We start from the raw sequence: 25,839 nt of genomic DNA on the forward strand, positions 1-25,839 counted from the left end.
GAAGAACAAACAGAACCAAGTAATGAAATAGTAGATTTAAACTCAAATATATCAATAAGTGCACTTAATTATTGATTACACTTAATTATTAGGGACTAAAGTCTACAAATGAAAGCTAGAACTTGTCAGGCAGCCTAGATGAAACAACAAAAACAACAAATTTTCATGTTACATAAGAGAGACATAAGAAAATTAGAACTTGTAGACATACTGTAAGCAAAATGGTAGAAAAAGATACATTACGTAAACACTACACAAGTAATTCTCAAGTGTGGTCCAGAGACCCCATCCTCTCTCCTACAGATGCCTTTAAAGGTTTCATGGAATCAAAACTATTTTCACAATAATTCTAAGTCATTATTTGCCTTTTTTACTCCCATTTGCTTAAGAGCACATAGTGGAGTTTTCCAGAGCTTACATGAGGTGTGATATTGTAGCAAACTGAAGGCAGAAAGAAATACGGAAATCCAGCTGTCTTGTGTTAGGTTAGATATTAAAGAGATATGCAAATACATCATTACATCTTTTTGTTTAAAAAATACACATTATTTATAAAACTGCTATGAATGCAAAGGTTTTATCTTCAGCTTTGAACAAATTAGTAAATAAAAATACATTTCTCAGTTATTTTCTAAAACAGTAAATACTGATAGAGATAACCCACATAAATTAAAGCTATTTAAGGGAGGTCCTCAATAATTTTTAAGAGTGTAAAAAGGTCCTGAGTCCAGAAAAAAGCTGGTTTGGTTATGTCAGACACAGAAGACTAAGGCAGAAAGCTTTACTACAGATGAAAAGGGATGTTCAAAATGATCAAATTGGTCAATTCTCAGAAATATGTAACAGTCACAAATTTGTATGCACCAAATAGCATGACCTCAAAAATATTTGGAGCAAAAAAAAAAAAAAAGAATTGTCTATAAGAATAAAGATCTACAATCATCATGGGAGTCATAAATATAACTTTTTCTCCATGACTATGCTATTATGATCTGTACCTCATTTAATCAACAGGCAGTAGGGCACAATGAGAAATGAACAGGCTCTGAAGCAGGCAGTCCTGAATTTCAATAAAACATGCCTATTCCAAAACTAACTGTATGAATATAAACAAGTTACTTAACTTCTCTGAGCCTTTGTTCCTTTATTTGTGAAGTAGGGGTGATTTCACATTATTGGGAGGATTAAAAATATTATGTTCATGTTGCTTGTACAGCACTGTCACATGCTGGGTACTAAAAATGATAGCTATTAGTGTTTCCTAACAAATATCTTCAATAAAAACAAGGAATTAAAATACTATAAGTGAAGTGAGCAAATAAGGCTTCAAAGAGAAATGTTTGAGCTAAACTTTGAAGAAGGAATAGGATATTCATATACACTCAAAAAAGTAGATACACAACTAATTAAACAGTAATTTGATCCAGTCAATGCATTTGGATCAAAAGGGGTAATCTAGATGGGAAGGAAGTTAGAATAACTTGTCACCCTTCCTCTTTTAATCTTGCAAATCTTTGCTGTCAAATGAAGGATGAGAACTGACCAAAACAGACTTACAGCAAGCCTTACCTTAGAATACAATTACTTCGTCAACGTCTATAAGAAAATGATGCTCTCCCAGTCAAAATTTCTGATATTTCTGCCACTCCCCATCCAAAACAAAACAAAATAAATAATAGCCACAAGAATATTCAAGAGTCTCTTTCAAAGGACTTAAATATAAGTATAAATATAACGGCTTGCTTATTCTTCAGTTTACTGCTTCAATATATTCTTTATTAGCTCTTTAAAAGTTTCCTAGGGCCCACAAAATAAAACTGAAGCCAAGTATGTTTATCCCTCAGAGGGTTCTTGCCCATGGCAAAATTAGCATTTGGCTATACAACTTGCTACAAATATCTATTTCAAAGTATTCCTCCCACAGAAATGAGCCAATAGTCTAATAAAACATTCCTGCCACAGGGCAAAAAAAAAAACTCTCCTATAAGGAACAGCAAAACTAAAGATATTAAATTAGGGTGGAGGTTTCCACTCAATAAGTATTTGGTAAGTGTCGACCTCCTTTAGCTACTCAATGATTGCTATATTTGAACAGTTACGTACAAATATGCTGAGTTGCACTTGATATTTTTAATTTCAATGCAAAACTCCCTCAGGATCATACATGTTGTATGGAAACAAGAATACTGAAACAGGAATCAGGAAACTGGGGTTCTAGCCCGACCTAGGCCAGAAGTTAGATGAAAACTATGTGGGTCTGTTTTTTCATCTGTAAACTAAGAAGCCTAGACTGGCAGATCTGTTAATTCCCTTTCAGCTTTGTACTAGGCATTGTGTTGCATTTCAAAACTGAAGAGTAAGCTAGCACCATCTAGTGGAATCCAAAGAATTCACTAAGTATACAATGAAAAACACTTCCACAAGCAAAATCTCCAGAGCCTTATTTTATTTTACTTCATTACTTTTTTCTAATGTTCCAAAGATAATATTTGGTAGCAGGAATTAACCCAGGCACATTTCTCCTGTGAGCCATGATGCGGTAATCAAGCCTATGTGAAAATGTTGAATTATTTCAACATCTTTCATACTTATGTCACTTTTCCAGAAAGCAGTATTGTCTGAAAATAAAGCAGCAGAAAAAAAAATCTCTTAGTATCTCTACCCACTTACAATAATATTTCCTAGGAATGTATTACCTGAAATTTAGAAATTAATAAATTAATTGCTAGCATGAGAGAAACACTTTTTCTAGATTAAAGTTTTCCGAAAATAGCGGACACAGAAGCTTCATGAACGAGAAAACAAAAATAATTATTTGCTCTTATACATTAGCATCATAATTGTTTTCATTTTTACCCAATATTCAATAAATGAAATATAGCAATTTACTCCTATTCTTTCTTTTTCCATAAATAACTGTCACTAGGATACGCTCAGTGAAAGTCAGGGTAGTCACTTGTCCTGTTTGTTGCTGCATCCTCAGCAATTACCAGTGCTGTGTTCTAGTGCCTGGAAAAGTGCTTACACATAATAGGTGATCAATAAATTTGCTCATTAATAAACTTGTTAATGAATAGATCTTAAAATCATTACATTTTTTTCAGCATACAGAGTTGTAACAGTATAAACAGTAATAATTTTAAATATTATACGATTATTAGAGAGGCAGCAGAATGAGTAAAAAAAAAAAAATTATGTACTAGGGTTAGACTGCTGAGTTTCAAATCCTGACTATCATTTACTAATTACATTATGGTAGACAATTTACTTAATCTCTTTATGCCTCAGTTTTCTTACCTAGGAAAAAAACCGATTTAACAGTACCTAATTCATAGCGCTTATATGAAAAACAAACGAGTTAATATGTATAAAGCACACAAAATGAATGCCTGGGGATAAAAAAAAGTTATCTATTGCTATATTTATTATATTAAGTTGTATTTTTTCCTGTAAATAATGCTTATAAAAGAATTTTGTCATACATCATGAAATTTTTCAACATTAATTTAGTTTGAAAATATTTCTGCTGGAAAGTCAATAAAATCCAACATAAAAATGGGAGGAACAAAGAAAATTAGATTATAAATTATGTGACCTATTTTTCGTTGGCTTTGGCTATTCATTTAAAAACTAAATCAAAAATACTAACTCAAAATACAAAAGATTTCCCACAGATTAGTCTTATAAGCTTTAATGATCACTGTGGCAACACATATTCAAAAAATTTTTTTCCAAATTACTTTAGAAAATAAAATACCAATTTTGCCTGAAATTTACTAATGGGAAAACTCGGACAAAAGTAAGCACAAACTATAACAATGATATCATAACAAACCTGAAAATTTAAACTGCAATTTACCCAAATTAAACTGAGTTATAAAAGATAAAGTCATGTAACTTTAAGGAAAAAAAAACCATAACACATTTTAAATTAATAAAATAGTATAATAAAATCTCTTGTCATTAAAATAAATCCATCTTTAAAATCATCAACCTAAAATGAACTTAAATTAAAGCAATTATTTTATGCATTCAAAATGTGAAATAACTCCAGATCAAGTCAAAATATTCTATAATCAAAAACTTTTACCAAAATAGAACCAATTACAGAAAGCAATATAAAAATATACACAGTATTCTTTAAATTACTACAAAATTTGTATGAATGCGTACATCATAATATAATAGTTTATTTTTTACTACATTTGGCCAGAAAATAATATGTAACTCAGGATGTAATATATCTTAGAGATACTATTTTGAATTATATTTTTAATTTATATTTCAGTTATGATTAATAGTAATAATAATAATTAAAACCATCTCTTTCCATAGCCACAGCACACAATATGTTTAAACATTAAAGACATTAACAAAAATATATCACTAACTTTGTAACTTTCAATTTATAGAATTAAAATTTAAACTATTACTTTAAGAAAGTATATTTCACATTGTGTTTACATTTTTACACTTGAACAGTTTAATTAGAATGTAAAACATTCAGCATAAATAATTTCAAATTGCCTTAACAAGATTGACAAAGTTGCTATTCTTATTTACTTAAATGCAAAGAAAGTCAAATAAAAATGTGCATTAATGTCTTCTAATAAAAAGAGTAGTTAGAGCTAGCATTAAATATTAGCTACAGCAGTAACTACAGCCTAGTAAGAATTAGGAACAAATTAAACTTGAAACTACAAATGTAGAATACACGGTATTGCTTCCAATTTTATTTCACCTCCTTAAGAAATATAGCATGAAATGGTAACTTATAAACTTATAAACACAAATCTATCTTTGTGCCCCTTCATAAGAGTTCTTAGCATCAATATATCATTGAAAGACAAAATCTATGCTTTTCACTTAGCTCAACCAGAATCTCTGTAAGCAGCTCCTGAAGATGAAAAACAGACTCCAACTGGTCTTGAGAAAGTCTACTTTCTCATGTATACTCTTCTCACACTCAATAAATACAGTGTTTTCATTGTACCCAACAGACAGCAAAGATGTCTTTTACCCTGTTTGCTCTGTACTACATGGAGATACTTCAGGTACATCAATTAATACTATGGCAGTTTTCACATAAATCTTGCAGATATCCTATCCCAGGAAATCCACTGGCTACAAAAAATTCCATACAGTACTGCTGGCAATGAAAATGAAGTAAATGGGAGTTCAAGCATTTCTGCTTATAAACAGCCTTTTTCTTTTTTTAAGTTTGTTTCAGTGTGTGCCAATACAGAAACATACATTATCAATGCACTTGCCTTCATTCCAATGATAACAACAAAATTATTTCTATATGTATTTTAAAATAAAATTTTAAAGTAGAAAATTTATATCAAAAGTATCAGTATTTCCATATGCGAGAAGTCATGAGTGGTCCCAAAGCAGGCAGCACAGACACATGGGCAAATAAACACATTAAAGAATATTATACATTATAGTTTCAAAAGTGTGCCTTGAAATGTTTGCAAAATCAAAGCTTGCTTTGTGAAAACAACTATATTTTTGACGTATTAAAAAAAAATGGGAGATGTTGGTGACTGTCTTCACCCAACTCTCCCCACACCTCTTCCAGAAATTCATAAAGAGCAACAAAGAAATAAAAGTACCCACAACCTATCTTTCCAGTGTAAATGAGAGATAAAGAAACTATAAGCTGAATTTTTTTCTAAGTGAGGTCATAAGTATCCAGGAACAACACAATCCAGGCTGAATCCACACTCATACAGAGGGAATCCTATGGAAACTGAATGGATAAGTAAGAAGTGGAGGTGACCCAGTGGTGAAAGAACCCACGTATTATCAACAAGGCCTCCCTCCAGAAAGAGAGCACCATCCTGAATGGGACGATAGTACTGAGACCAAGCATATAAATTGAATTAATAAATCCAATTGGCCACATGAGAGAAAAATATTTAAGCTGGAATAAAAAAATAAAACCCAAATCTATGCTGTATACAAGCACATGCTTAAAATAAAGTGATTCAGAAAGGTTAAATTTTTTTTAATGGCCAAGTAGGGAAATACAAACAAAAAAGAACTATATTAGACAAGGTAGAATTTAGTTTCAAAAGCATTAAAGAGACAAAGAAGGGAACTTAGAATTTTCAAGGCTAAAATTCACAGTAAAGATAACACAGTTAAGAATATCTATGAAACAGCATAGAGAAACATTCTTAAAGCAGAAACCAAAGGATACGCAAAAAGAAATGGGCTGATTAGTAACAGACAAATTTAAACTAGCTTGACTCCCTCAGTCCAAGGTCGATCAAGTAGACATAGAACGCCTAAAACAAATGATCACTAAGGTAGATCTTAAAGATAAAAATATAAACTCTATATTCCAACAACAAAAAATGGCCTCCTTTTCAAGTACACATGAAACATTCCTGAAAATTGACCACATATTAGAAAACCACAATAAATTCCAAAAAGCAGAAATGGTACAAAAATCATTCTTTGACTTTAATGCAATAAAACTAGAAAGAATAACAAAACAAAACAAAAATGGCCTTTTCATATAGAAATTTAAAATCTTAGGTAAAAGATAAAATACATATAAAATGGTAAAACTGATGAAAATACCTATAACAGAAGTTATGGACTTAAGCAGTGCTTAGAGGAAAATTTATAGACAAGTATTTATGTCAGTAAGAGTGCAAAAGGATACAAAAATAATTGAATTAAATATTTAGTTCAAAAATAGAAAAGAACAACATAATAAACAGAAGAAAGGCAAAAGAAACTGGTAGCAATGCGTATTAGTGTTAGAGGTGGAAAATGGTCCAAGCCATATAAAGTGTGTCTGGCACTATCTTCCTAAATGACAGAGGTCTTTTGCACCAGCAGGACATATTGCAGGAAATTAACCTAAAGATATATCTGATAAAGTATGAAATGACATAGATATCAGGTCAGTCATTATGGCAATGTGGAAGATTGGAAATCATCCAATGTCCATCAACCTGGGACCAGTGGAATAAACTCTGGTCCATACACACAATTGAATACTATGAAGTCATGGAAAAAGAATGCTATGCACTTCATAATATGTTGTTAAGTGAAAAAAAGCAACATAAAGAACAGCGCATAACATATTCTATATTTTGTGAAGGGATTAGCATATATACATATATTTCTTAGATATATGTGTATATATGTGTGTATATTTATATTTGTGTGTATATTTATATTTGTATAAATACACATATTACATTATACATATATACATAAAACACCTATCTACAAAAGTAGATGGGAAAACACACTGAAAAGGACAGAGATGAAAGTACAATCTCTTTAGGGATGTGTTTTTTAATGTAATTTGACTTTGGAAACATATATCTGTTTCACATACCAAAAATAAAATTGAATCAAACAGGAAAAGTGAACTGATTTTATTTCAAATTCACAACATAATCACAAAGATAAAATGCTTCAGATGATCACATCACTTTGTGGGACAAAGTACAAGAACCAAAAGAAATTTTAAAATCAATTTAGTAGTTTTCTTCTTAGTAGTAATATTGGCATTGTTGTTTTGAAGCTATCTCATGGATATAAGAGATAGCAAATACTTATGTTAATGTTGTTATCAACCAAGAAGTACAGTGGACGAGGAAGGGCATACAACCATAAAGTTAAAAAAGTAACTTTAAAAGTAAATTCACAGGGCAGGACAATTTGTGTATCAAAAAGTATAATAAGGCACTGACTGAAGTATTCTATATTATAAAAATCTATGAGTTCATTACAATACTAAGAAAGAGAGAAGAGGGGAAAGAGAAAGAGAGAAAGAGAAAACAAGTGCAAAACCAAAGCAAAAGAAATAAAACAAAAAATAAATCCATTTGGTACCACTGAAAGTAATGAGGGCCACTAAGAGCTTACTGTAAAAATTTGTCAGTAGAAAGGTAGGCACTTATCCTTGTCTTTTCTCTAAAACTATTTCAAAATAACCAAATTGTTCTTATTAAATAAATGATTCCAGCTTAAAAAATGTGGAAGGAATGATCAGAAAACTCACCCTTTGGACACCACCCCCCCACCATTGTGATCAATGATTCAGGTCACATTAATCAATGGATGAAAGCATCAGATGAAAGGTTGCTGGAGAACTTTATAATGGAGGGTTTAGTCTATCACTAGCTATACTCAATACTCAATTGTAGCATCATTAAAAGTAAACAAGCCCTGTATGACTCCTGATGTAAGGCAATATGAAGCTCAGAGCACCACCTATGAAAAATTCCTGCCAAAATGACTGAATTTGAATCTAATCAAGCCTGTTGAGCTAACTTCCATTTATAGGAAATGCAGGGCTTAATGAAACAATTTTAATCACACTAAAAGAAAGTAAATTGACAAACTCAGAATGCAGGACATTGTACAGGACAATTAACACAGGTTCTGCAACAAATTAATGGCAAGGAAGACTGTTACAGATTAAAGAGACTTGAAAGACTTACGTAAATGTAATATGTGGTCATTGTGTTATGATTCAAATAAACCCAGATAATTTTAAGAAAATAAGAAAAATTAAATTATGGATTATCAATTGTACAAGGAATCAATATTAATTCTATTAGGTGTCACAATGCATTGTGGTCAAGCAAGAAAGAACCATATTATTAAAAACCATTTCCTGAGGTATGAAAGGATAAAATTATATAATTTCAGGATTTGCTTTAAAAAAGAAAATCAAAACCAGAAAAAAGTAATGATGAAGGAAATGCTGAATATGGTTATATGGAATCTCCACATACTTATTTTGTGTTAGAAGTTTTCAACAATAAAATAAATGAAAGAAAAAGCAACACATAAGCTAACAAACAAAAGCAGGCCTAAGTAGAACAAGGCCTAAACACAGAAAGTAGGCTTACTTCTACTCCTTTATTCACTCCCATCCTGCTCCCTAGTATTTCAGTCCAGACCACATTCCCTAATGACTATCGAACAGAGGAGGTGGAAAGGATGGTACCTTTTGGGGGTCCAAAAATTTAAAACATTAGTATTGTACCAGAGTAAAGTTTTTATCTAGTTCCTGATTTTTTGGCAATCCTTGATTATTCATTAACTATTATTTAAGCCTCTATCAACTCACTTGAGAATCTTACAAGTTAAAAAAGAAAAAATAACAGAGAATTTTAAGCTAGGTGGTGAAAAATATAATGAGATTTTTATTTTAGAATTGTCACACTGGAAATAGTATAGAAGTAATCTGAAGTCGAATTTCAGTGGACAGAAGAGGGAAGTTGGGTAGTAAGAAGTGAGAGCAAGAACAGAACACTCCTTCACAAAACTTGACAGCAAAAGGTAAGAGAGAGGAAGCAATGGTAGGAGTGAACAGCAATAGCAAGAACCTGATGTCAGACAGGGGATAAATGATGGAGTGAGGGACCAAAGAAGACTGACAGGCATACTTATAGAAAATAGAAAGACTGACCTTAACCAAGAAAAGACACTTTCATCACTAAATTACATGAATTAAAAAGTACGGGGGTGGAAACAAATATAGATATATAGGTATACAGATATACAGATGGAGGGATGGAGGTAAGGGAGATTCAAACTGATGAATTCTTTCTTTTACGTGGTATCAGTAGCCTTATCTAAAGAAGGTAAGGTTAGTACAACTGACGTATGCAGGCAAGGAGAGTATTGATGAAAAGGTTTACTGGGGAACAGTTCTGACAGATGCTGAGAAGTGCAAAAAGCATAGGCTGTATAAAAATATGATGGCACCAAACTGTGGTATTATATTCCCCAGTAGAGCCCAGATCACTACTGGTTTAAGAAAAGGAACAGGAAGATGAATATATTAATTTAAGGAGCTAGTAACAACTACCCGTTTGCCAGTGGTGGGAGCACATTCCTTTTATATACATTAAAAATAATTTTATTTCCTTCATACATCTGGATAAATGATTAAATAAGTATGGAATGAGTAAAATAAGCAAATTAGTGATGGCGGCCTACTCTTAAAAACAGATAAATGAAACAAAATATAATCATGAGAAATAAATGTCTATATACTCAAATTCCATTGTTCTCACCAATTCGAGTGATTTTATTATGTGAAAGTTCAAGACTTTGGATATTAGTGCAGCCATCCAAACCATGAAAAGAAGTCAGTTGATTTTTACTAAGAAGAACAACACAGAGATCTGCCAGATTTTCACAGCTGATGGTCTCAATATGGTTTTCCTAAAACAAAGAAAAAATTTAATTTGTTTTATTTCAATGGTTTATTAATGAAATATTTAAAGCTTTCAAAAAGAGGAAGGATGAGATATGATCTCCAAATGAATATCTGAATCTCTAACTTTGCAGATAATTACGCAGAATGTTATACTGTCTAGAAGAAAATATTAAGTAACCTAATAAATAATTAACTGATTTTGTATTTATTAATAATCTTTTAAAAGATAGAAAATACAAAGGATCATATAACAAAATATTTTAAACAATCTAAATGAACATAAGTGAATATTTGGTCATAGTTCCTATAAAACTGTTATTTTAAAGAAACCAAGCACTGAAAAAATTGAAATCTCTCCATTTCTCTTCTTTAGGCCCTTTTGCTCCCTTCCCCTCTCAAGAAGACCAATATCATGAATTAGGCATATATCTCATATATACATACACATCTCTGCAATACATAATATTGGTCTCAGTGTCAAGATCACATGTCAGGATGCAACAGCAATTCTCTTTTTTAAGACCTTTAAGCTTTTTAAAGATAAATGTGCTTTTAAGAATCTGAATGGTGTAGTCCCCCAGTATCCCTCTCAAAAATGTTTATGAGTATAGCCATTGTCTAATGTATGGAGCTTAATAAGCAGCTGAGGAAACCCAAAAAGTTTTAAAAGAAATCATTGGTGGAAGCATTGCCAATTTTAACTGAATATAATTCAAAATGAAAAGAAGCCTCTAGTCCTCCCCAATATTCTATGAGAAAGAAACGGGCTGAGAAACATTCTCAGATGCAAAACAGGGCACTTATGGAAAAGGACGTATGCCTTGAGGATGGAGTCAAAAGCCCAGTGGGCAGAACCAAGAGTCATAAAGAACCATTCCAATGGAGGAGAACTGAGTCCTTATTAAGGAATTGAGGATATGTGTTTGGCAATGGACCAGGGACTGCTACAGCTTCTTGTTTTCTCCCACTTTGAATGGGAATGACTACTGGAATTAATCAAGCCCTGTCTCACCACTGTATGTGAGTGTGTGAATGGGCAGGGGAGGAACAAGTTTTTCATTTTACTTCACAGATCTCTGAGTTGAAAGAACTCTGAGCAGATCGTTTTGACTGGATCTGATCAAATGAGAAGATTCTGTGCTTCAAGTCTGAGTCTGATGCCATAAGTTGACGAAACTTCGGAGTCTTTGAGACATGAGTGTATTTTGCTTGTGGGAAGGATGTGACTCATTAGGAGCCAGAGAATAGATTGTGGGAGACGATCACTTTGATAGCCCCAGTAAATCTCACAACCCAATATTCACACAAGCACATAGTCCCCTCCCACATGAACTCAGGGCTTGGCCAACAGAACATTAGTTAGCATGATGTCAGCAGATGCTTGATCAGCACTTGCATTTTGGAGCTTGTCTTTTTGGAATGCATCACTCTTGGAATTCGGGACCCTATAGAGAAGCCCAAAAGAGCAGAGAGACAGAGAGAGAGAAAGAGAGAGAGAGAGAGATTGAATTCCAACCTTGCAAGGCATCAGACATATAAGAGAAGGCATTTTGGATATTCCAGCCACAGCTGAAAATTACATAAGAGACCCAATCAACACAATATGAAGCAGAAGAAATACCCAGGGAAGCCTGGCCTCAATTCATGGCCCACAGAACAATGAGCAAATAAAATGGTTGTTGTTTTAATTTACTAAGTAATGTGGTCATTTGCTAGGCAGCAAAAAGTAACAAAGAACAGTAACTACATCATCTGCAAATAGAGTTAAGTAATTTCCAGATCATACTACCTTATGATCTTCCCTCTTGTTTCTCACAAATTCTGGCCCTTGATCTCTTTAGACCTTGAGTTACAGGGTATTTTAGTAAAGGTTTCTTCAAAATTGTCATTTCTGAAATGTATACATGATTCCATTTTATATTTTAAGATAAATAATGAGAACAGAGGACACACCTGTGCATCAATGTACTTCAGTTTTTTGCAGTTACTCAGATTGTGCAAAGAAGTTAATCCACAGCGTTGAAGAGACAGAAACTGAAGATTTGCACACTCTGCCAGTGTGGAGAGACTGCAACCTGGCAAATCTTGAAATGCAACTGTTGTAACCTAGAGAATTCAAGAAAATTGGAATGCATAACATTATCTAATGATAATAGTATAAACTATACTAGTCTTGCAAAATTGTTTAAAAGAATTCATCTAAAAAAAGTAACGTTATTGGGTCAGCGACATGGCAGAGTGAAGTCACCCAGGACTCTCTCCCCTCCAAATTACAACCAAAAAGAGCAACTGCTTTCCAACCAAAAAAAAAAAAAAATCCTACTAACAGAAATTGCCAGAGACCCACAGCAGCCAAACAACAGAGGGCGGAGAGGCTGGAGCCCCCTCAGAGGAGCTGGAATGAGGTAAGAGAGATCTTCGCTCTCTCCCCTAGAGACTGGGATCGCTGCCATGGGTGAGGGAAGGAGCAGGGGAGAGGCTGCACATCCACAGGATCATCCAGGACTCCCACAGACCCGTGCAGTGGAAACCCTCTAACAGGGAAAGCTTTCACATGGGGGGACTCCATCAAGCCAGAGCCCCAGGAAACCAGAGAGGAGGAGCTGATCGGAATCCAGGTCTGTGCGTGAGACAAACTGCCCCTCCTCCCCCAACCCGCCCTGTGCATGGACATCGTGGCTGAAGGCAGAGGGTTCAGAATGCGCTGCTCTCGACCCCCATCTAGTGGTGACAGGTTGTAATTGCAACCAAATAAGAGCATTATGTGCAAAAACCGCTCCTCTACCATCCAGGAATTTATAAAAGCTCCAGTCTAAAAGGAAAACAATAAAAATAGATAATTATGTCCTGAGAACTTGGAAATAGGTAAACTAAGTGAAAATGAGTTCAGAATAGCTATCATCAAAAAATTCAATGAGGTAAAGGGAAATATAGAGAAACAAGTCAAGTTCTGGAGTTACTTCACAAGAGATTGAAACTATAAAGAAGAATCAATCAGAAATACTAGAGATTAAAAATACAATGGATCAGATAAAACAGAATACGGATTCCCTGAATGCCCATGTAGACACCATAGAGGAGCAAATTGGCATAATCGAAGATAGACAGGCTGAACGGCTCCAGGCAGAGGAAGAAAGAGAACTAAGAATTTAAAAAACTGAAGAAAATCTCAGACAAATAGCTGACTCAATGAGAAAATGCAACTCAAGAATAACTGGAATTCCTGAGGGCATGGAAAAGGAAAATGGAGCAGAAAGTGTGCTCAATGAAATAATAGAAGAGAACTTCCCAAATCTAGGGATTAAGACAGAAATGTGTGTGGAGGAAGCTTTCAGATCTCCTAGATTTGTCAAGGTAAAAAGACCTACTGCAAGGCATATAGTAGTAAAAAAGGCAAAAATGAATGACAAAGAAAGAATACTCAGGGCAGCAAGGCAGAAGAAAATAACATACAAAGGAACCCATATCAGATTTTCAGCAGATTTCTCTACAGAAACCGTACAAGGTAGGAGAGATTGAAATGACATATTCAAAACTTTAAAGGATAAAAATCTTCAGCCAAGAATACTCTATCCAGCAAAAATATCCTTCAGATATGAGGGAGAAATTAAATATTCTCCGGACAAACCAAAGCTAAGGGACTTCGTAGCCACAAGAACCTCCACTACAAGAAATCCTCAAGAAGGCTCTCATACCTGAAAAAAGAAATAAAGGGGGGAAGGGGTCACAAAACACAGAGTAGGGAGACAAATAGAATCAGAATAGGATAGCAAATATTTAACTATAGCATTAGGATAAAGGGAAGGAAGTCACCAAAGCAAAGACAATCTTATCACTCTAACCACAAACTCACAACACAAGTTGGAATAAGAGATGAAAATAATAATTTAGGAGGGGAGGAGGAAAGGGACTGGATCAGTCTAGGCTAAGGAAGTAAGAGATCACCAGAAAATGGACTATGCTATACACAAGATTCTGAATACAAACTTCAGGGTAGCCACTAAACTAAAAAACAGAACAGAGACACAAAACACAAATAAGGAAAAATCTAAGAAACTCAGCATAAGAAATTGCAGAAGTCAATGGGTAGGCTAAAACACACAGGGTGAGAAAAAAAGGAAACACAGGAAAACTGGAAAATGAGTGACAGAATGACAGCATTAAGCCCTCATGCATCAATACTCACCCTCAATGTAAACAGATTGAACTCTCCAATAAAAAGACACAGAGTGGCAAGATGGATTAAAGATTAAGATCCAACAATTTGTTGCCTCCAGGAAACATACCTCAGCTCCAAGGACAAACACAGGCTCAGAGTGAAGGGGTGGAAGACAATACTCCAAGCTAATGGCAAACAAAAGAAAGCAGGTGTTGCAATACTTATATCAGACAAAAGAGACTTTAAGATAAGGCAGGTAAAGAGAGACATAGAGGGCCAATATATAATGACCAAAGGGACACTTCATCAAGAAGAATATATAAATATCTATGTACCCAACACAGGAGAACCAAAGTTCATAAAGCAACTATTAAACCTAAAAGAAGAGATCAAAAATAACACAATAATAGTAGGGGACCTCAACACCCCACTCACATCAATGGACAGATCATCCAGACAGAAAAGCAACAAAGAAACAGTGGAGCTAAATGAAAAACTAAACAGTTGGACTTAATAGACATATATAGAACACTCCATCCAAAAAGAGCCGAATACACATTCTTCTCAAGTGTGCATGGAACATTCTCAAGGATAGACCATATGTTGGGAAACAAGGTAAGCCTCTATAAATTAAAAAAACATTGAAATAACAACAAGCATTTTCTCTGATCATAATGCTATAAAGCTAGAAATTAATTACAAGAAAAAAGCTGAGAAAGGCACAGGATGTGGAGACTAAACAATATGCTATTGAACAAGCAATGGATCATTGAAGAAATTAAAGAAGTAATCAAAAAATACCTGGAGACAAATGAAAAGGATCATGCCATACCAACTCATATGGGATACAGCAAAAGCTGTATTAAGAGGAAAATTCATCGCAATACAGACACACCTTAACAAACAAGAAAAATCCCAAATAAGCAATCTTAAACTACACCTAACTGAATTAGAGAAAGACGAACAAACAAAGCCCAAAGTCAGCAGAAGGAGAGAAATAATAAAAATCAGAGCATAAATAAATGCTATTGAAACAAAAAAGGCAGTATAAAGGATCAATGAAGCAAAGAGCTGGTTCTTTGAGAAGATAAATAAAATTGACAAACCCCTAGCCAGACTTACAAAAGAAAAAAGAGAGAAAGCTCAAATAAACAAAATCAGAAATGAAAGAGGAGAAATAACAATAGACTCTGCAGAAATACAACGGATTATAAGAGAATACTACGAAAAACTATATGCCAATAAAATGGATAACCTAGAGGATAAATTCTTGGACTCCTACAATCTCCCAAAGCTTAGTCAAGAAGAAGCAGACAATTTGAACAGACCAATCACAAGGAAAGAGATTGAAACAGCAATCAAAAGCATCCCAAAGAACAAAACCCCAGGACCAGATGGCTTTCCTGGGGAATTCTACCAAACTTTCAGAGAGGATTTAATACCTATCCTTTTCAAGCTATTCCAAAAAATTAGGGAGGATGGAACACTTCCTAACACATTCTACATGGCCAACATCACGCTGATACCAAAGCCTGACAAGGAGAGCACAAAAAAGGAGAACTACAGGCCAATATCACTGATGAACATAGATGCAAAAGTTCGCAACAAAATTTTAGCAACCCGAATTCAGCAATTCATCAAAAGGATCATACATCATGATCAAGTGGGATTCATACCAGGGACACAGGGATGGTTCAACATCCACAAATCAATCAACGTGATACACCACATCAACAAATTGAGGAATAAAAACCACATGATCACCTCAATAGATGCAGAGAGAGCATTTGACAAGATCCAACAGCCATTTATGATAAAAAATCTGAACAAAATGGGGATAGAAGGGAACTACCTCAACAAAATAAAGGCCATATATGACAAACCCACAGCCAACATCATACTCAATGGGCAAAAACAAAGCACTATCCCCATGAAAACAGGAATGAGACAAGGATGCCCTCTATCACCACTCTTATTTAACACAGTACTGGAGGTTTTGGCCAGGGCAATTAGGCAAGAAAAAGGAATAAAAGGAATCCAAATAGGGAGGGAAGAAGTGAAACTCTTGCTCTTTGCAGACGACATGATCTTATATATAGAAAACCCCAAAGAATCCATTGGAAAACTGTTAGAAGTAATCAACAACTGCAGCAAAGTTGCAGGGTATAAAATCAATTTATATAAATCTGTAGCATTTCTATACTCTAACAACGAACTGAAAGAAAAAGAATTCAAGAACACAATACCATTCACAATCACAACAAAAAGAATAAAATACCTCATGGTGAATTTAACTAAGGAAGTGAAAGACCTATACAATGAAAATTACAAGGCTTTTCTGAAAGAAATGGATGACGACATAAAGAGATGGAAAGACATTCCATGTAAATGGATTGGAAGAATAAACATAGTTAAAATGTCCATTTTACCTAAAGCAACCTACAGATTCAATGCCATCCCAATCAGAATCCCAAGGACATTGTTTACAGAAATAGAAGAAAGAATCCTAAAATTCATATGGGGCAACAAAATACCCCGAATTGCTAAAGCAATCCTGAGAAAAAAGAACAAAGCTTGAGGCATCACAATCCCTGACTTCAAAACATACTGCAAAGCTACAGTAATCAAAACAGCATGGTACTGGTACAAAAACAGGTGCACAGATCAATGGAACAGAAGTGAAAGGCCAGAAATAAAACCACACATCTAGGAACAGCTAATCTTCAACAAAGGAGCTGAGGGCATACAATGGCGAAAAGAGTCTTTTCAACAAATGGTGCTGGGAAAACTGGAAAGCCACATGTAAAAGAATGAAAATTGACCAGTCTTTTTCACCATTCACCAAAATAAACTCAAAATGGATCAAAGACCTAAAGCTGAGACCTGAAACCATAAGTTTTCTAGAAGAAAATGTAGACCTAAAGCTGAGACCTGAAACCATAAGGCTTCTAGAAGAAAATGTAGGCAGTACACTCTTTGACATCAGTATTAAAAGGATCTTTTCAGACACCATGTCTTCTCAGACAAAGGAAACAATAGAAAGAATAAACAAATGGGACTTCAACAGACTAAAGAGCTTCGTCAAGGCAAAGGAAAACAGGATTGAAACAAGAAAACAACCCACTAACTGGGAAAAAATATTTGCAAGTCATACATCCGACAAAGGCTTAATATACATAATATATAAAGAACTCACACAACTCATCAACAAAAAATCAGACAACCCGATCAAAAAATGGGCAGGAGACATGAACAGACATTTCTCCAAAGAAGATATACAGATGACCAATAGGCACATGAAAAGATGTTCATCATTGCTGATCATCAGGGAAATGCAAATCAAAACTACACTAAGATATCACCTTACACCCATTAGACTGACAAAAATAACTAAAACAAATAGCAATAAAGTTGCAGAGGTTGTGGAGAAAAAGGAACCCTCATACACTGCTGGTGGGAATGAAAACTGATGCAGCCACTATGGAAAACAGTATGGAGATTCCTCAAAAAATTAAAAATAGAACTACCATACAATCCAGCTACCCCACTACTGGGTATCTACCCAAAGAGCTTGAAGTCAGCAATTCCAAAAGTCCCATGCACCCCAATATTCATTGCAGCATTATTTACAATAGCAAAGACACGGAAGCAACCTAAGTGCCCATCAACAGATGACTGGATAAAGAAGATGTGGTGTATATATACAATGGAATACTACTCAGCCGTAAAACAGAACAAAATCGTCCCATTTGCAACAACATGGATGGACCTTGAGGGAATCATGTTAAGTGAAATAAGCCAGTTAGAGAAGGACAATCTCTGTATGACTCCACTCATATGAGGAATCTAAAAATGTACACAAAGAGAACAGATTAGTGGCTACCAGGGGAAAGGTGGGGTGGGGGGAGGGCACAAAGGGTGAAGGGGTGCACCTACAACATGACTGACAGACAATATTGTACAACTGAATTTTCACAAGATTGTAACCTATCATTAACTCAATAAAAATAAAAAAATACAAAACAAAACAAAAAGTAATGTTGTATATTCAAACACACATTTATTAACAGCTCAGTTTCATTTAAACTATCTGGTCTCTTTTGCTCCCCATATTGAAATGCAAAATAATGCAATCATCCACAACCAATTCAAGTTCAAAAGTAATATGCATAGAAGCAATAATATAATAATTTATTAGCTCATTCCCTCATTTTTCACCAAATTCACTTTCCTTGTTTTTCATATCCTTGGCATTATGTTCAGGATTGCACGACAAAAATGTTTAAGACCTGTGTTTGGCAGTATCCTGTGGATATCTGTATAGTACCAGGAGCTACAACAGGTCAGGGGATGGATTTTGTGTCCAACCTACCTGCCACACTTCAACTAGAATAGCTCAGCTATCTTCCAGAAAAAAAGAAAGTTTGACTGAGAAGAGATATTATAAAACCTGTAATAAGCAGAACCACTCAATAATACTTGAACCATGCAATGCAAACAACATTCTATCACAACTCTTCTGTATTATAAAGGTATGAATCATTCCTTACTACTGAATAATATAATATACGCAGATGATATAGAATCTGTGGTATAACAAATCATGACTAGTAATTTTTTTCTGTATTTTTCAAACATTTTGAAGACCATACATTTACAACATTTCTTGTTATTGAGATAGTGTGGACTCTGCACTTCATAAAGCTTTTTTTCTTAAGGAACTTTTCGTTTTAGTGTCAGTCTTTTAAACTCAGGAAAATTCAATATCAAAGAATGTATTCAACTTTTTTATATGCATATTAAAAATTACACTTATAGTTCTACAAGAATATGTCAGATAGAAATATTTTGGGATTACTAAAAAACATTCCACTTAGTAAACTCAAGAGCTCTCATCTAAGTAAAATGTCAGAGGAATACTATGATAGTATGTTGGTTCCTTACTATAATTGAGTCCATGTACTGAAATAACTATATAAGTTAAATGACTTTATAGTGAGAATACTTTCATATTGCCACATCAAAAATCCTAAGGCCACGTTTCCCATATACTGAATAACAATTTAAAAATTATTAGCTTTGTAAGAAGAGTCTAATGTATATCATACTTAAAGCAGAAATTCAAAAAATATTGTACTGAAATTGAAAGCATTATTGCTTCAGAAAGATGGAAAAGTATAAAATTCTTAAGTGCAGTGACTCCTATTCATATGGAACATTTCCTGTGCATTAAATTAAACTAAAAGTTTTGTATTTACATATTTATGGAAGTGAATGAGAAGACCATACGTTCATGCAGATATAAAGAAGAGATTAAGTCTACTCCTTGCATTAAGTAGCAAAAGCAATAATCGATATTTAAAAAACTTCGAGGGAGTAAAACTTTCTAGTTTCAAAATTATTTTAGGAATTTATAAATTATTCATAATCTAAAACAATTTTGAAATAAATTTCTTTTTTATAATTTTTCAGAAAGAAAAATATTCACCCATTTGTGTCAAGATAACGCTCATTTAATTTGTCCACAAAGAGATACAATAAACTCTGTAATTGGAAAACTGACTCTACTAAAAAATAAACACACCATTTAGAATCTAGCACTTAAAAACTCTACAACTCTGCAACTGCAGCTTTATAATAAGAATTACCTAAATTACTTTATAATTTATATTATTCTGCTTGATTTAATAATATACTACTTACAGTCAACTATACAAACACAATTAAGTTCTAGTTATTAGGATATGGTAATTTTTATAGTTTAATTTAATTATAGTACAGGAGTGACAACTGCTGTAGTGTCCTTGTTAATGGTAACTACTTTTGAATATGAGGCATTTCATAATATTTCCTGATCCCTTTTATTGAACATTTAAAAAATTTCCTTATTATATAGCAATTTATTCTCTACCCTACCTTAGATTTTTCCACACGAGATCAAAATAAACTTTTACATTAATCATTTATTGATACACGCATGATAATAATCACATAAATAAAACTGCTTGATGCTCCAAAAATTAAGGTCAGTTTTAAAACTAGTACTCATAGGTGTTCATCACTGTATGGTTAGCCTGAAAAAGAGCAACCAGAGCACAGTGGATGTTCACTAAATGTTTCTTAAGTAAGTAAATGAAGAAACCACCCCAGCCCTATGGCAAAACTAAAATATGTCTATAGCATTAATAGTTTCTTTCCCTTATAAAGAGTAATATAAAGATATTTGAAAAATTAATACTTTCAGGATCTCTTGACTTGAAAATGAACTGTTCTACCTATAGAAACTATATTCATTATATTTTAATAAAATATCACAAATCAGTTTTCCACTTAATCATTTATATTACCCTAAATCCTTGACAGCTCATGATACATGAAATGACCTAAAATAGCTCTGTAGTTTTTGAGAGTTCACTCTTAATTATTCTTGAGTTCAACCCAAGGAGTATCAGTCATCTATGGTAAACTGTAATTACAAAAGTAACAAAAGCAACAACTCTACGTTTTGCATTTTGCAGAACATCCGTTCTGTGCCACCATCTCAAATCTATTCAACCCAGAGAAATAATATTGTTTAAAAAATCAGCTGTAGAGACTGAATCTGAGGTATGATTTGTGGTTTAAATGAAAGAAAATCTAATTTCAAGTAAGTCATGTACATTATGACTTCACTCATAAGTGGAAGATAAAGCAACAACAACAAAGAAACACATAGACACAGAGAACAAATTGGTGGTTACCAGAGGGGAAAGAGGTGGTGGAAGGGCAAAAGAGGTAAAGGGCACATGTATACGGTGACGGATGGCAACTAGACTTTTGGTGGTCAACACAATGTAGTCTACACAAATGTAGAAATATAACGATGTACACCTGAAATTTATAGAATGTTGTAACCACAAGCCCATTAGAGCCAGTTCAAACAGACCCTCTCTTCTCAACAGAACGATTAAGAATTATCTTTCATAAAATTTTCAAAATCACGTAGTCAAAGTATGTGCAGAAGAAGAAACATTGACCTGAAATGACCTCGGAACCAAAGATTCTCTTCTTCAGGGAACCATAGGACCAGGACATGACCAGATCTTAAAAGTGAGACTCTTATCAGAAGCAAGGATTTGGTCATCCAGGAAGATCCAGTGTTAAAATCCCTTCCCTACCTCACCACAAACAGACGACAGTGTGTAAGCCTTAGAGTGCTAACTCAGAATTTCAGCGCTGCCAGAAGGCCAGGGGCTTACTTTTCCAAACAACTGCCTATTGTAGTAACCCAAGGGTGGCCAGTTTGCCTCCAGGCTATAGCCGTGACCTGTGACCTTTTACAAGAGTCTGAAAAATTTACCCTGGGGTAGCCAATACTGTACAAACTCCATGCTGTGCGCTACCTCTACTGGAACCAAAAGGTGAATATTTGTTTACTTCAGGCTGACTGGGCAAATTTCAGGCTATACTACTGGACAACCTGAATGTAAAATTAAAGGCAGTATCCCCCCTAAATCCAGTCTCTTTCCTTCCCACTACAACAAGAGAAGCTGTCCATGATTATACACAAATAATTGGAGAAATTTATTCTAGCAGACCCGACTGACTAGCCTTTGGAGAATCCAGTTATGGAAATATTTACTGACAGGAGCAGCTTCATGGACCGTGGACTTTGAAAGGCTGGGTATGCAATAGAAACTCTTCTGGAAGTCCTAGAAGCAGAAGCCCTCCCTCCAGGTACCTATGCCCCGAAGGCAGAAGTCATAGCCCTCATGAGAGCCTTGCATCTTGGAGCTAAGAGAAAGGCAACCATTTATACTGATTATAAGTACGCCTTCTGTCATTGCATGCACTTGGGGCCATATGAAAGACAGAGGTCTACTAACATCAAGAAGAAAGGAGATTAAATATGCAGAAGAGATACTGGCCTTATTACAGTCTGTTATGATGATGCAAAAAGTGGCCATAGTACATTGCCTGGGCCACCAAAAGACTTATAGTTATATAGCTAAAGGACATAATTTGGTTGATCAGGCTGCAAAACAGGCAGCCACAACCCAAAATTCAAATCCTAAGGCCCTAGCACCCATCCCAAGTGTGGATCTGCCCCTGTTTAAGCCTCACTATTCAAAAATGGATTTAAATAGAGCAGATTAATGGGGATTTTATACAGACTCATGAGGTCCAGATGGTAATCAGTACCAAACAACTAAAGAAGGCTGGGTTTGGGACTGGCCTGGTGGCCTAGTGGTTAAGTTCATGTGCTCTGCTTTGGCAGCCTGGATTTCACGGCTTCAGATCCCAGGCATGGACCTACACACTGCTCATGAAACCATGCTGTGGTGGCATTCCACATAGAAAATAGATGTATATTGGCACAGATGCTAGCTTAGGGACAATCTTCCTCAAGCAAAAATAGGAAGATTGGCAACAGATGTTAGCTCAGGGCCAATCTTTCTTACCAAAAGCAAAAAAAGAAAAAGGATGGCTGGATTTATAATGAAGAGGGACTAGTGATTATACCCAGCACTTAATGAAAAAAATCATTACTCACCTACATCAAGAAACCCATATGGGAAAGATGCAATCTATCATTAATTACAAAAGTTTTTATTGTTGGTCCACAAATGCAAAGGACTATCCAAAAGGTAGCACAAAATTGCTTGATTTGAACTAGAAACAATCCCAAAACTGGGCCACCACCAATAATCAAAGGGATGAAAACCCAAGGGACAGAAGCAGAAGATGATGAGCAAACAGACTTTACCATTATATCAAGAGCCATGGAAAATTACAGATATTTGCTGGTATTTGTGGATACGTTCGCACGATGGGTAGAAGGCTTTCTATGGAGGACAGAAAAGGCTTCCAAAGTAACAAAGCCCTTACTAAAAGAAATTATCCCTTGTTTTAGGCTGCCTCGTTCAATTCAAAGCAACAATGAAGGAGCTTCCATAGCCAAAGTAACACAAGAGATGTCTGGAGCCCTCGGAATACAATGGAAGTTACATGCTTCATTGAGACCTCAGTCTACAGGACAGACTGACAAGATGAACCAGACCTGAAAGAAAACAATGGCCAGAATATGTCAGGAGACCTACCTAACATGGGATAAGGTCTTGCCAGTTGCCCTGCTTAGGGTAAGAGTAGCCCCTAGAAGTAGGCTTGAATTGAGCCCTTATAAAATGTTATATGGGAGATCCTTCCTTAAGACTACGTTTTATTACAATCTTGAAAATGGTCATATTGTAAAAGAATTGGATGCTATAAAATGTGTACAGTCTCTAGGTGCTTGTTTATCTGCTATACATAAATATGCTTCTAGCCAGTTAATGTTTCCTACAGACTTTCCCCTGCACTGCATAAGCCCAAGGGATTGGGTCCTCCTCAAGACTTGGAAAAGTCAACACCCTGAGGACCAACTGCTACCTAAGTGGAGTGGACCCTATGAAGTCCTTCTGGTTACACATTTTTCAGTAAAATTTAAAGGAGTTAAACCTTGGATACACCATTCACAAGTAAAAATAGTACCCATTTCCAGTCAGGACCTCCTTCGTCCCCTTTATAATTCTCAAACAGGTAACATCCTTCACAGAAAAGAGGAAACAGAAGGATCAATCATCCAAACACTGGGCGACCATGGAGGCCTACAGCCAGCAGTTCTACCCAAGTGTATTCCTGTGAACCTCTAACTGAGCATAAGGTACTTTTCAGAAAAAACAGCGGGCTGGCCCCATGGCTGAGTGGTTAAGTTCGCATGCTCCACTTCAGCAGCCCAGGGTTCACCAGTTTGGATCCCGGGCACGGACCTACACACTGCTCATCAAGCTATGCTGTGGCGACATCCCACATAGAAGAACTAGCATGACTTACAACTAGGATGTACAACTATGTACTGGGGCTTTGGGGAGAAAAATAAAAGAGGAAGATTGGCCACAGATGTTAGCTCAGAGCCAATCTTCCTCAAAAAAAAAGAATTCTCATTTTGGTTTCAGTCTTTAAAAAAAAAAAAGCAACAAAAACTGAAGAAACTCTTGGATCTCCAGGTACTAGGCTAAGTGGGTTTCAACTCCTTTTATGACACCCAACTTTGACTGACCAATACCAGTATCTCCAAACCAGGATGAGAAGAAGATGGCATCTGATGTAGACAGCTGTCCCAAGGCTCCAGACCAGGCCTGTATTCCTAACCTTATATCTCCTCATTTAAATCCTCGTAATGTTTAAACCCTACATAATTACTACAATAATTAATTTCTAGATTGCCTTAGCTTTTTACCCACCACAATACCTTATTCTCCACTAACTCTATAAGATAGATGAGAACCTGATTACAAAACCCTTTTGATTAATCACAAAAATACCATTTAAGATTTTCCTAAAACTATGTTTGTTTTTCCAATCCACATCTTAATGAGCCTCTGATGGCAATGTTGTTTTACAATGGACACATTCCTTTGCTACACACAAAAATCAGTCAAATTGTTGGATATGTGGTCAACTTCCCCTTTCTAGTACATCGGGGTTACGTTGGTGGGTTTCTTCCTTATGAGATATGGATTGGAAAGCTTTAAAGCAATTTATTATGATGGAAAGATCTAGCTCCAGTGTTCATAGTACATCCAATACTCCTAATTATGATCCTGAAATGAGGCCAATAGCCCATACTGATAATGATATAGGGGCACAGCTACTCTTTCTGTCTTACTTGGACAATACAATTATCCCAACAACTTGCAAATAAACAAAAGAAGACTGATTACTGTGAGAGCTATGGGAAGTTTTACACAAATTTGGGATGGATATGTTTGGCTTACTCTTAGTCATGGATCTTTACATGCACTGGCACCTTTATGCTGGGAACAAAGAAATCATTCTCAACAAAATCTACCAAATTGTACTCAAAATATGGGATGGATATCCCCCGAGTCATGTCAAAATGCTATCATACTTAAAGAAAGTGATTGGTTTGCAACAGACTGGGCTTGATCACCAAGCATTTACGGGGTGGCTCTTCATGGAACTCAGTGGTTATGTGGAACAATCCTCTAGCCTTGGCTACCACTTGGATGGCTAGGATGCTGCACCCTGGGTTTCCCTTGGATGCAAGGAAGGATTCACCCTGAGCTTACATCTGTTGCCAATCTTCCTCTCCTGAAGGCTAGATGGGCTCATTCAGTGTTCCAATGCTATGACCACTATGACTATATTTGTTCCTTCCTTGGGGCTAGAAGATATCACATATACAAGCTCTGACTAAATTTACTCAACAAGCCCTTAATGACAGTCAAGCAGGAATAGCCTTGTTAAATACTGAAGTGCCTTTAATGAGGAAGGCTGTCCTTCAAAATAGAATGGCCTTAGAGATTCTAAGAGCATCCCAAGGTGGTACATGTGCAGTTATTCAAACTGAATGCTGTGTCTTTATACTGATGAATCTTCCAATGTGTCATCCTTGTTAAAGCACATGAGAAAGGAGGTGAATGCCTTG

At 35.2% G+C, this 25,839-nt stretch overlaps 1 protein-coding gene across 1 annotated transcript in view; it reads right to left on the reverse strand.

Annotated features, from left to right (window-relative positions):
- Positions 1-25,839, reverse strand: part of LRRIQ1 (leucine rich repeats and IQ motif containing 1) — a 201,435-nt gene that overhangs the window by 155,735 nt on the left and 19,861 nt on the right. The window contains exons 8-9 of the mRNA XM_046646524.1: positions 12,164-12,316; positions 10,065-10,215 (exon numbers count right to left, since the gene is read on the reverse strand). Coding sequence (XP_046502480.1) covers positions 10,065-10,215; positions 12,164-12,316 — 304 coding nt within the window. The remainder of the gene's footprint in view (positions 1-10,064; positions 10,216-12,163; positions 12,317-25,839) is intronic.

Source organism: Equus quagga, chromosome 19, assembly GCF_021613505.1.
Source record: "Equus quagga isolate Etosha38 chromosome 19, UCLA_HA_Equagga_1.0, whole genome shotgun sequence".
In the NCBI taxonomy this organism is placed as follows: domain Eukaryota; kingdom Metazoa; phylum Chordata; class Mammalia; order Perissodactyla; family Equidae; genus Equus; species Equus quagga.